We start from the raw sequence: 12,881 nt of genomic DNA, 5'->3' as shown, positions 1-12,881 counted from the left end.
TCCGCCCTTCCTTCTCCTCTTCCTTCTCTAGCCCTTCCTACTCCTCTTCCTCTGCTTCTCCTCTCCTCCCCTCTTCCTCCTCCTCTTCCCCTCCTCCTCGAATCCGCCTTCCCCGTGTCCTCCTCCCCCGCCGCCCACCGCGCCGCCCTGCCCATGCTGTGTCTTTGCGCGGGCGCGGTTCGCAGGTAGGGGCGCGGGGAGGGTGGTGCCGCGGGACCCGGGACGGGGGCGGTCTCCGGAGTGGGTGGGGGTCGCCTGGCCGGACTGAAATCCATGGGAGCGTGGAGCTGCCTGCGGCTGATGGGACATCCCCATCCCTCGCCCGAGGAGCCGGGCCTGGGAACTGGGCCTGACCCCCGGGCCGGGAGGAGCCGCAGCGGAGCGGGCGGGACGGGCACACAATGGGGCAGGAAACCTGTGGGGGTCATTGCCTCAGCTCCGGGCGCGTTTCCCGCAGTCCGCCCTCCCTGGCATGAGCTCCGTCCTGAAGGGCTTCCAGGTGGGCAGGGCGGGCGAGACGAGGTGTCCGCCCGGTAATCCTTGCACTGAGTGGCACACGTACTGCAGGAGAAATGGGCAAGAAGACAATAGAGTGAAGGAGAAGACTGTAGCAGCGGGACTGCAGCAAGGTGTGTGTGAAGAGAGACTGGCAGTGTGTTCATAGTAGCTCTATAAAAAGGTGTATCACTATTACACGTTGTATGAAGGGTGAGACGAGTACCAGTATACTATCGAAAGGCTTTAAACTAGGGCATTACTTATTTTCTCTGTTATGAACACGAGCACTAAATGGACCCCAGAAAAGCAGTGTGGAAGAAGGCTTGTAGTCAGTTCTAGATGCACCAGAGAAATGAGCATCATTGCTTTTATGCTCGCATCTCAATTTCTCCAAAAGACCAGATTTGAAAGGAAAAATGGAAGTAGTGTGAGAGTCATGGTGAGAATATGTTGTGGTAATGAGAATGAAGCTGAATTAGAGTGTAAAATTAAAAAGATAGTTACCTGGTGAGGACTTTTGAGAAATGATAGTTGTGTACTTACTGCATAAAGTGTAGTGGTTTTGTTCTATTTCACAGCCTTTGTTCACATCAAATGAGGATTGAGGGGTATTAGCAGATAGAAAGTAAGATCCAGAATATTTTCTTTTTATAAGGCTTCTGCTGTTGAAAATTGATTGACCTGTTTTCTGGTGCTGAATAAAGTGCACATCTATATTCTTTTCCTAATACAGGTTTACATTCCTTTTTTCGTATAGTCATTTTCACTGTTTTCCATATTTTGTGACTATCTTTGTTTACCCTACAGATTTTTCCATCAAAAGAAGGCAAGGAAAGGAAAAGGAGTATGGAAGTTTTTTTCTTTAGATAAAAATTAAAAGGTCTATCTCTGTTCGTGGTTTGCATTTGGACATGGAAGATACCTCCTTTTTAAGTAGAAATAAGTATAGTGGGGAGTGGTTGCTGCACTTTGTTAATTGTGATTTTTTTTCTCCAAGTCATTATTTCAGTTTGCCCAAATAATTGTTTCACAGAAGAGAGTATTCTTGAATGAGTAATAGTGACTTATAACTTTGAAAAGTTAAGGAATTGGTCACAGAAATGTTGAATAGCAAAGGTTCTCAGCTTCTATTTTTCCCAAGGGCACCTTAATGTGAGATAAACATGACAGTTCTTAGCAAGTTTGAAGTATCATGCCTTACATTAAATAAAATAATGTTAAGGTTTGATTCTTTTGTTTAAAATAGACATATTTTGGGAAGGAGGTTTTTCCCAACTAAGTATTTTTCCTATCGGAATCCAAAAGATTCAAAGATTCATATTCAGTTCAATAAAATACATGGGTAAAGCCAATCTAAATTACTTAAGTAAGCCAATAGTCTGTTTACTTTATGAGGATCTTCCTAGAAATGGAAAAAAAAATCTGAATAAAAATAGATACCCTGTTTTAAATAATTTCAGTGTCCTAAAATCATTGTCTAGGATTTGTGAATTCTGGAGCATTGCTTTGCAAATGTCAAAATCCGGTTTTGAATAGGAAAATACATGTACGTGGATTCTGGAAAAACTAGAATTTATATTTAAGATTTAATTTTAGATTTCCATCACTGTAAAGAAACTCTGAACACTGGCATTTTTCTTGATGAGGAAGAAAACCAGCGAGAAACAGAGGCTGGGAAGAAGCAGAAAAAGAAGTGACATCAGAGGGCAAAGAAATAGGAAGAATTTCTATAGTAATTTTCTTATTTCGTACTTATCGTCATAGTGTGTCTCTATGCTTTCATTGAAGTATCAGGTCCAGCACCTCAGCAATGGCAAAGACCGGACAGGACACTTGGAGCATTTTTCCCTTTTCGTGTGATCCATGGACTGCACAACCTCTTCTGTGTATTGCAGCAGCAATTTTTCCTGTGGTCAAAAGCAACAGCTACCACTTTTCTAACCACAGCAGGCTACAAAAGAGCAATTTGTCTATTAGACAGAGTTGGCAGAAAGAAATTATTTCCTGGACTGGCTCAGACAAATGTTTTGAGCCCAGAAACATTTTGTGGACTGAATTTGACCCATAAAGAACCAGTTGGACCTCACTAAGCAATGTAGTTAATGTCTTTTGAGAACATATCTGTTCTATCGTTCTCTCTATAAAGGAAGAAATGCCTGGCTTAGAAAGATTTCTTTTAAATAGTTTGGGTTAGTTCAAAAGTCCAAGCTTTCTTCTGTAGGCGTTGGGATCAGGTAACTCAGGAAGCATAGAAGATACGATGAACATTCAGTACAATCTTTTCAGAACAGTCTAGGAATTGCAGACTCTCTAACACAAAACTAGTTCTCCTGTATGATCTCTTGCACAAAAATTTGTCTAGTAATACCTTTTTATATTGAAACTACTTCCTAAAACTGTGCTTGATCTCTTACTCAGTTATGTTGGAAGTGACAGGAAAAAAATTTATTCCTGGCCATTCTCTCCATCCGTCTCTTCATTATCATATAAATCTCTGAAGTACTTCCTCTACTGCTTTTTTCTCTGCTTTTTTTATTTTTTTTTGTCTGCTTTGAAGAATCCCAATCTAGTTGTTCTTTGAATGGAATATATTGCTCACTGCAGGTAATTGTTTCTCAGTCATTATGACTTGGTAGAACAGACAAAGGTTTTGGCAGGTAGGAGAACAGAAGACATGAGAGTTTATCTGCTGAGAGGATCAGAAACGCATGTGGTATAATGAATTTTTCCGTTTTGTTCTGTTCCACCTCTACTAAATCCTATCATTTTGTTCTTTGCGGATGCCTCCTCGTTAATGTTTTTGTTAAACTGTTATGTCTCCGGAGTGACTGGATCCAAAGTGTGCATTAATTCACATTTACTAATACTGAAATTCACTTTGTTAATGGTTTTAAACTTTTCTATATTGTGACATTGTTTTTCATGTTTTTGTGGCTGCCTTTAGTACACTACATTGTCCTAAGTAAATTATCATCAGTAAGTTTTGTCATGTCATTCATCCCAGCTTTTTGTAGATGTGAAAAAATACAAAAAATACATGGAACCCTGCAAAGTTCCACTGTCAGCTAAATCCATTCAGAGCAATGAGCAGCCGTTTTTAACAGCCTAGCTTTTAGCCAGTTTTCTGTAACAGGATCTCCCTTCTCATCTCACAAAAGCAGTTTCTGATCTCTGTCGATTGTGACTCCTTCAAAGAATTCCAATAGATTTGTGAGTCTAAATTTTCCTCTGTAGAGGAGGCTATTTTTCAGTACATGGTACTGTGTTTTGATTAGGGAAGGCAAGGTGAGGACAGTGGTAATTTTACTTGTTTCTGAGCAAAATGTGATACAGCATCTCTGTTATTCGTACCATCTCTAAGAAAAGCTCCATCTTTAACAGCGACCCTTTTTATTTCTTCAGTAGAATGTTAAATGAACAAAGTTCTTGCCATACTTACCATGCTGGAACATGTAGCTTTTCACATAACCTGTAGCTATCCTGGGAAGCACTCAGTGTTATTAAATCACCGTTCACTCAAAAGCCAGAGAAGAAAGCAGGCTTCATTTGCGTTCCTAATTTGTGGTGTTGAGCAGGCTGTTTGGGATTTTGCAAGCAATGAAATGGACATAAGGCACTGTCTCCCAAGAAGATCACTGGTTTAAAATGGTAAGTGAGTGAGATTAGGTCATCATCCGCTATAAAGACATAGAATTTTCCAACTAACTGGTGAAGGCAGGAGAACATTTCTCATTGCTTTGACTGCGTGAGACTTAAGATCAATGGGAAATCGAAGTGTATCTCCATGGTAGGCTGAACTGATTAACAGTAGATGTAAATCAAAAACCTTTTGTGTTTACAAACCCTCAGTAGTTTTCTCTGTCCTGCAGCACCACTTCATTTTCCAGTGGAGTCAACAGTGTGTTTCTCGTGCATTAGCTGATTGTATTCGAGTACTGAACTATCCTGGGAGTAAGTGTGTGGTGTTTGCACTAAACAGCATGCACTTTACCTGCTGTTTATTGCTGGCATCATGGAAATATATGTTTATGCAGCAGCACCTGAGGGAGCTGTACAGCCTTAAAAGCTGTGTTTTCACAGTTTACCTGATAGTAGAACCAAATAATAAGACAACCCTAAATGAATGCCTTCTGCCTCAGACTGACTGTAGTACAATTATTGTCTGCATGCAGGTGTTAAGTCAAATTTCTTCCTAAGATCCTTAAGGAAGTTGCTATGATTGAGGTTTGCTGTGACACAGAATGCATTCAGTTCACAGAATGAGTGTGAAGCCTAGTGTATTGGTAGTAGTAATTTTGGGTTTGTTTTTTTTTTCTTTTTTTGGGTATGGTTGTTTGGTTTGGGCTTTTTTTGTGGATTTTTGTTGTTCGGTTTTGGTTGGTTGGTTGTTTTTGGGTTTTTTGTTTGGTTTGGGTTTTGTTGGTTTTTTTTCCCTTAGAACCATGGATAGCATAATTTTAGAGATCAGACGCTTTGCTGAAACTGTATCCTGACATTTCTAGGTGTTCCACTACAGACTACTGTGTTGAAAGCACCTTCTCATATGAAAATCAATCAGACCAGTTTCCAAATTTTGTTGTATAAAGACTGTCAGAGGGAACAAGGGGAAGGGGAGAAAATATATGTAAGTTGTATTATGTTATGCACTTGTATGAGTTTCCACTTAAGGTCTGGATTGCTTATTAGCTGCTACAGAGCACCTTTTTCAGTTAGTTTTCTGTTTATGCTAATTCTGTTGGAGAAACCAGTAAGCATTTCTTGCCGGATAGTGAGGTCATGAGGGTAATGCACATATCAATAAAGGTTTGAAGATGTTTGCATAACTTGCAGATTTTTTAACTTGCTCATTTTTATCTGAAGAGGTTAAAAGTATAGTTAATGTAGAGTGTACAGTGAACCAAGTTGTAGATAATTCTTTTTTCTAAATGGTGTGACAAAATTAAGATTTAGTGTTAAAAGCTGCTAGATTTTCTTCTGTTTCTTTAACTGCTGCTTAAAAAGAAAATCAGTTTCTGATGGCAGTTACAGACCTTTAAATTAGGAAGTACTAAACATGCTGTCCTTTTGCTGTGATATGTCTGTGCCAAACACACTCATGACACAGAGCCAAGTACTTTTCCAAGGAAAATGGCCCAGGAATTCAAGCCACGTGTTCACTGTTGCATACATGTCAAGAGCCAAACAGATGAAAGGGCTGAGAAGCGAAGGGGAAGAAGGACTTCAAATGTGTTTGTCCCGCAGGAAAAAGTGATGACTTGCAGGACACTAGTTTCACGCCTTTGGCTCAATTAAAATAATGCTTTGAACCATTTAACTGTACATTGCTGGTTCTGTCTTGGACTTTTTTTTTTCCTTCTCTTCTTGTTTTTGCCTTGGTTTACCCAGTTCTCTGCTTGCTTTGGTTAATTTTGTCCTTGCTTTACTGTAAGATATACGGTTACTTATTATCTGCAACTTTGAGTCAAAATTGAAACAATATGGAGACAAATTTAAAATGTAAGCAAGAATTAATTTCTAAATAATACAAATATTTTAGCCTGTTAAATTTTTCTTAAAATCCATCCTGAGAACCTAGACCAACTGTAACGTACATTATATTAGATGCTGTTGAATACCCGTTGTGGTTTGTTTTTAAAGTACTTTTTAACTTCTTAATTTAAATTTTAAAAAATATTCCATTTCATGTGAGGCTTGACTGTTAAAAAGCTTTGTTTAAACCATCCCTGTCTGCTGTCATTTATAAAGGTTTGGTAGCACTTCAGTCTGACTTTCAGGGAAATGCCAACATGTGGCATATTGTTCAAGTACTAAACAATTTGTCCTGAGGCAAAGTGTCATCTTTTATATTGCTTTAATAGGGCGTGTCTAGTGTTTTGTTGTTTTGGGGTTTCTTTTGGTGAGGCCGCTAGGTGGAGTGAAAACATTGAGCCCCCGTGGATGTCGATTGCCTGTAGGGGAGAATACAATCCTCACATGCACGGTGCTGGTTTCCAGCAAGCAGTACTGGCTCTCCTGCAGCCTGTAAGACATGGAAGTGTTATTTAAGATACGCTGTTTAAAAGGACAAAAAGACCAAAATGATGTTCTTAATTTTAAACTGGCGACGTATTTCATACCGTAAGTTACTAATTGAGAGAGGTGTTCATTGTGTTAGTAAGAGCAGCTCTCCATAGGAATGTCCCCTGAAGGTATACATAAGGTGCAACAAGAAAAACCTAATTGTATTTATTTGCCATTAGAGTATTAAAAAACTCAATGACTAAAGTATCTGAATTTGCTGCACCACCCCCACACCTCTGGCTTTCTCTCTCTCTCTCTCTCTCTCTCTCTCTCTCTCTTCTTCTTACAATCTTGGCTCCCACTTCATTTCTGAAGCTGTTGTCTCAGGTGTTTTGTCAGCAGAGAATATAGTTTTCCATCCTACATGAGACCGATGTATCTGATTTTTGTCTGGCTACATGGAACTGTCACATCTGTTTGCAAGTACAATAAATTTGTCTGTATATATTTTTCTCAGAAATATGTTTGTTCATTTGTTCACTTTACTCTGTAAAATTATACTTGTCATTGTAACTAATACTATTTAGGTGAAGATTAATTTGAAAACTGAAAGTGCCATTACAGAAGTCTTGGATGTCCATTGGTTAGATGAGACAGTGGGCTTAATCTTGACCATATTATACAGTGATTATCATTAGTAGGAGCATGTTGTGGACAAGCTTGCAGGTTTTTGTGTTCGTATTTTTTAAAACTGGTGCTGCCCCTCACTGATGCTTCTTCAAAGATCGTGGCTTTTGTGTTTTATTTTAGTAGTGTTAATGGAACATACCAAAAAAAGCTTGTTTGGCATATTTCAGTCACGGAAAATGTTTGTAAGCAAAACCAGACTTACATAAATGTTTAATATATTTAAGACAAGTTAAAAATCAAGTCTGTAAATTCAGTTGTGTTGTTTGTATTGCTTCAGTAGAGTATTTTAAAGGTTCTTCCCCTTTCTAAAATCAAATCAAATTTATGTTTTCCAGAGGCATCAAGTAATCAAATTGTAGATTTGTTGGTAAAAGAAATTACCTGACATTCTACAGATTGCAGTCTGTAACTTAGAGGCTTGGCTTTGTTCTTTAAAAACCTCTTTTAGAAGTAGCTACTAAGTTTTTCAGTGTTATTCAACTTACTCTGCTTTTGTAAAAAGTACCATTCTTACTGCTTTGGGGATTGGCAGATTAATACCATAATTTGTGAAAACAGCTGCCTCTGTTATACTCTTTGTTTTATCTGAAAGTCCAACCCAAACTTTGTGTGCCTTTCTTCCCAATGTTCTCATAAATGGATGAAGCAGTGCACAAATGCATAATATATATATGCAAAATGCATAATATGTAGTCTGCCCTGTATGTCATTCCAGTGACATTATTAGATGCCATAGTATTCACCTCAGAAAAAGGCCAGTGCAAGTTGCAGAGGCCAGTTACATATTTATTATAAAAATGCAATATAAATAAAGGTGCATTAATTTTGAAGGACCTCAGAGGAACATAGGGACTGGAAGGGCATTTGGGATGATCTAGTCTCATACTATCTTAATTGGTCAAGCACCATGTTATAAATAGAGATGTTTTCATTTGCTGGTGCTTATTTGGCATCTGTTTCAGAATCTCACTACCCTGATGCTTACAAATGTCTTGCAATTCCAGCTTACATGTATTCCTGACCAATTTATTCTAATTTGTTCTTATGTCAGTATTGCCTTTTAGCATCGATAGCTCTTTAAACTTCTGGACATTTACATCGTATGTGCTTAATGAGAGCAATCATCTGGAGACTCTTTTTGCTGGACTAAGTTCATGCATTTCATATGTGCTTCTAGCACTAGTGCAGGCTTAAGTGGCTACTGACACTTTTTAGCTTTCATTTAGGCCAACACAGCTGTTTTGAAGTCATACATCAAATAGGTGATGGGACTGATTAGCTCAAAAAAAGCTGTCCCCCCTGAATTTTTTTGGTCCGCTCTATTTTCATCTGTATGCTGTCTTGACGGAGTGGTGTACAAGGACACAAATGAGCAACAGAGGGTGGAACACTGACAGAAGAATGTCTTAAGGCAGTACTGTTGCTGGACGTGAACCTTATCCTTAACCCCGACTTGTTTACATTTATCTAGTGCTCTACACTGCACCACAGAAAATTGAGCATGATAGCTGAAGCAGTTTGAACTTGACAGTTCAGTCAATGCAAGGCACACATCCTTCCATCTGATTTAAACTGAATCAACTTCTGATTGCTCAGTCTAAGCAGTAGTTGACTCTTCCCTAATGTTACTGCTGTTTACCAAAAGCAAGCCTAAAATAATAATTCCGTCCTCTTCATTCAGTATTTGAAGAAAACCATCTGGTTCCTACCATTATTAATAGACTTTATTTTCCAGTTTATATCTGGGAAGTTAAAGATTCCCTCAGTGATACAATTTAGTATTTTCTCTCTAATAACATGACAAATGTAACTGCAGAGCGTTTTTGAACATCCTACTACCATAGTTATATTCTTCTTTCTTGTTTCTTTGTAGTCTATTTATAGAATTTAATCTTGTCATTGTTTATTTGTTTCTTTCTTGAACAAATAAGGTAAAGTTAGTAAATTATCAATTTAATTGCAGTATAGTACATGAAGTTTTGGGAATTTATTTCTTTATAGTTTTATATGGATAAATAATTCAAAATACTAATCCGTGAAGAAAATGGCCAAAATTTCATCTGTGCATATATATTTACTCACATGCTGTTTCCATTAATCTGATGTCAGTTAATTTGGTCTTTAGTACAAGGACATCTGATTGACTGGTAGCCAGTACCAACATGTGTGTAAAAGGTTATTTGAAGAATGACATGTAGTGACTGGTGTTATATGAGATGTTATATTACAGTTTTTGAAGGCCCATTGTCATTTGGCCAGTTAGAAAAACTTGGAGGTCTTTCTGAGTTTGTACTGCCTATTATTATTGAAAATAACATACATAAATGACTGCTTCATCCTATCAGCAGGAGACAAGGTATTGGCATTTCAGAACTGGGCTGATCTGTGTTTTCTTGTTTCCAACAGGCAGACAACAACTTGTTGGGATTTATGGCGATAATTTATACAGCTGTCAAATTTATATGCGTATGTCTCAATGCAACTAGACAATATACTAAAAAAATCAATTTTAAGTCAAATTTAAAAATAGTGCTGTGCAGTAATTAGGGACCCTGCATTCAAGTTTATGAACTCAGTCCAACTTTAATTATTAATGAATCTAGTTGGACAGGCTGCAATGAATGTAATCCGTTGGTCCTGTGCCTGTTATAGTGTTTGGTTTTGATAATATGTAATTGGTCATTGACAACAGGGCTCTGTTTTCTACGCATCTAGGTGAAGATACTGAATGACAGAAAGCCGTAGGTTCCCTTTAGAAAAGAGCATCTGTTTAATATCTTGCACTTTAACATACTTTTGTGTTGTTCAGGCTGTTGTTTTCCTTTAACTCTTTTATTTTGACCTTAATTCAGAACACTGTGTATTTTTCCTGATGTTCTTTGGGGTGGGTGGTGTGGGATAGAATTCAGAGCCTTGAACTATTTTTGAGGAGGTTCCCCTTCAGCTTCCAAGAGGCTGTACTAGAGCTGTGCTAGCAATGTGTGAAAAACTAGACATAGGGCAGTCCAGTGGGAATCTGTTTGTGACTTAATGAAGTAGTGTTCTTTAGTGGATTTGTAGATTTAATGTAGAGTTCAGTGGGTTTTGGAGATGGGAAACTAATGCGTTCTGAGCATGCTAATACTTAACCTTTTGCTTTCATGAGAACAGCTTCATTTATTGTAGACTTCTGAGATTCCAAGTGTCAGTAGTCCAGTGGAGAAGCAACTAAGGCATTAATGACAGAAGTCAGTTGGTATCAGAGAGAAAGAACAGAGGTGGAACAAATGTTCTGTGTTCAGACTTCACTTTCTAAGTGAAATCATCAGTATTTCTGGACATTGATGTTTCTTTCTCCCAGTAGAAAGGAAGAGTAAGCAACTTGCCTACATTGCTATGGAAGGATTTGAAGAATAAGGAAAATAAAATTTCAACTTAAAGTGTAGATAGAAATGTTGTCATTTGGTTTTGTCTTGCATAAAAATAATTTTGGCTAAGCTATTTCTACAGAAATTCCCTTTTTTAACAAAACGTCTTCCCTTCAAACAGAAGCCATGTGTGCAGCCCTTTTTAGTTTATTGGCATTTCAGTCTTCTGCTTTGTTATTCCTTCAGTCGAAAATTGCCTATCCTTCTTGCTCTCTGCACTGTATGCCAGAACCTGTTCATGCACTTATGGACATACCAGTCAGATTTTACAATAAAATCAATACAGATACAGTGGCTAGCATTAAGAGAAAAAGTTACTTAATGTAGAAACAGTGTTAATTAAGCATCTCTTTTTGTAGGAAGCTTTCTGTGTGTTTCTTTAGTTATGGCTGAAAATTTTAAGTTGTCAATATTACATAACAACATAAGATTTATTTTTTTAATTATGTGGCTGAAATAGGAAGACAGTAAGTCTCTGACAGGCAGAGATTCTCATGTGATGCTCTTGCGATCTTCCTGTGATAGTAAACACTGCAGCAAGTTTTACTCTTTGAATGCAGGCTGTCTTTTAATTATCATCAAATTATTATCTTCCTCAGCAACTACTTCATATATAACTGAGCTACTGATGTAGTCACTGGGTGGACACCTTGTTGGCTCTGTGGGTTTCTGTTAGCCCCACTTCAGTCAGTTGCCTGATTCTATATCCTTCTCCTTTTTACAACTAAGTTAAGTGTTGGTTTGTTGCAGTGGAAAGGTAGAAGCTTGTATTTCTGAAGCCAGTTTCTTCTTAACATGTTTGGATTCGTTGCTGCAAGTCACTTTTTTAATGCTGTCAAAGCCATTGATTGCCTAGCGCACTAAGATCGGTTGCGTATGTAAATCTTTCTCCTAGCTAAAGCTGAAATACAGTTGGTTTATATAATCAGGTTTAATAGTACATAAATTCAAGTAAGCAGTAAACATATATACCTTTTCTGGCAAAAGAGTGAAACCATCTTTTTAAAATCCACAACAATTAAAGGAATACATTTGCAAGTGAGTAACAAATAGAAGTTTTCCTTCCATGTTGATTATGTTGCAGACATCCTGTATAAATGTAAAATTATTTGCCATAATGAACATGATCAAGTGATATGTTTTATGTCTTATGTTGTGCATCTTTGCAGTCTTCTTGTTCATCATCTGCAAAACAATATGTGGGTTTTATTCCTTACTTCAAAAATACAAGTACTATCTGTGAAGTTTCAGTAACTGCAATTCTCTTTTTCTTAGAAGGGTTAGTAGTAGCGTAACCTGTATAGTTTGGTCAATAGCAAAGGTTTTGTCCCTGTTTGCACTTAGTCATACCCTAAATGGTAAAGATAGAAGGCAGATTTATTTAAAATTAGACTTAATTCATAAAAGTAACAGCTTGCTGGACAAGCTATGACTCTAAAAAGGACTTTGTTCTTGCTTCTAAAAATATGCTGATGCTGGGGTTTTTAATGTTTACTGTACACTGTCTCTTGAACTAGAACCTTGCTATACAAAGATCAATTTTGTACTTCTAGGTCCCTTGGGCCACTGCTTGTGTTGAGGATGACATTAGGAACAGAAATTACTAGCCAGCTTAAGGCTTCTTCATACATAGCATCAGGCCGAAACCTTTTGAGATGGGACCTGTCACCAGAGGAAATTAGAACAAGAACAGAAGAACTTATGAGGAAGACAAAGCATGTCTATGACAGAGTCGGGATGCTTGATATTGAAGAAGTAACACATGAAAATACTGTACGGGCTTTGGCAGACATAGAAGTGGAATACGCAGGTTAGTGTATATTTTTTGTGATTCTTTCTACAGGGCATTCCATCTGCACATAAAGAAACATTGAGAAAAAATAGTAATTGCTTACAATTTTGATCCCTACTGTTATTGTGTAGAGGCCTCTCAAGAGTCCTCTGGTCATAATGATCTTTCAGGACCTCTCAGCAATATGTAACATGATCAGCTACAAAGTTCTACTCCTTTATTCTAGAGATAAAAACAAGGATTGACTAAACTGTGCTGTTGATGTCTTTGACACATGCAGAGAACTGCATTGGTCCCCTGATTTCTTTTCCAACTCTGTGCAGGGGACAGTGTGCAGTGTCTTTGGTATGTGTAATACATTAAACCTGGTAAGCAGTGCTTTTTTTCAGACACTGCAGAATCTGAGACAAGCGAGTCAAATGGAGCAATGGAAAGGTTGGTAAACTGCTAGTGGAGAAAATGTGATGGTTGAGAATGAAGGAATTTTTGAATGC

General features: G+C 37.9%; 1 protein-coding gene across 2 annotated transcripts in view; it reads left to right on the top strand.

Moving 5' to 3' along the window:
- Positions 1 to 3: 3 nt before the first annotated feature.
- The window catches only part of NLN (neurolysin), a 39,759-nt gene continuing 26,881 nt past the window's right edge, over positions 4 to 12,881 (top strand). Inside the window, exons 1-3 of one of the 2 annotated variants that reach the window (XM_051788418.1) lie at positions 4 to 185; positions 568 to 629; positions 12,149 to 12,405. In XM_051788418.1, coding sequence (XP_051644378.1) covers positions 12,177 to 12,405 — 229 coding nt within the window. In that variant the 5' untranslated portion in view covers positions 4 to 185; positions 568 to 629; positions 12,149 to 12,176. Of the gene's footprint in view, positions 186 to 567; positions 630 to 12,148; positions 12,406 to 12,881 lie in introns of those variants that run through there. The other variant, XM_051788417.1, reaches the window with a different exon arrangement.

The sequence above is a fragment of the Manacus candei genome, unplaced genomic scaffold (assembly GCF_025592945.1).
Source record: "Manacus candei isolate 608988 ecotype Guabito, Panama unplaced genomic scaffold, ASM2559294v1 h1tg000024l, whole genome shotgun sequence".
NCBI lineage: Eukaryota > Metazoa > Chordata > Aves > Passeriformes > Pipridae > Manacus > Manacus candei.
Note: the sequence above shows the minus strand (reverse complement) of the source record. Positions and strands in the feature narration are given on the sequence as shown.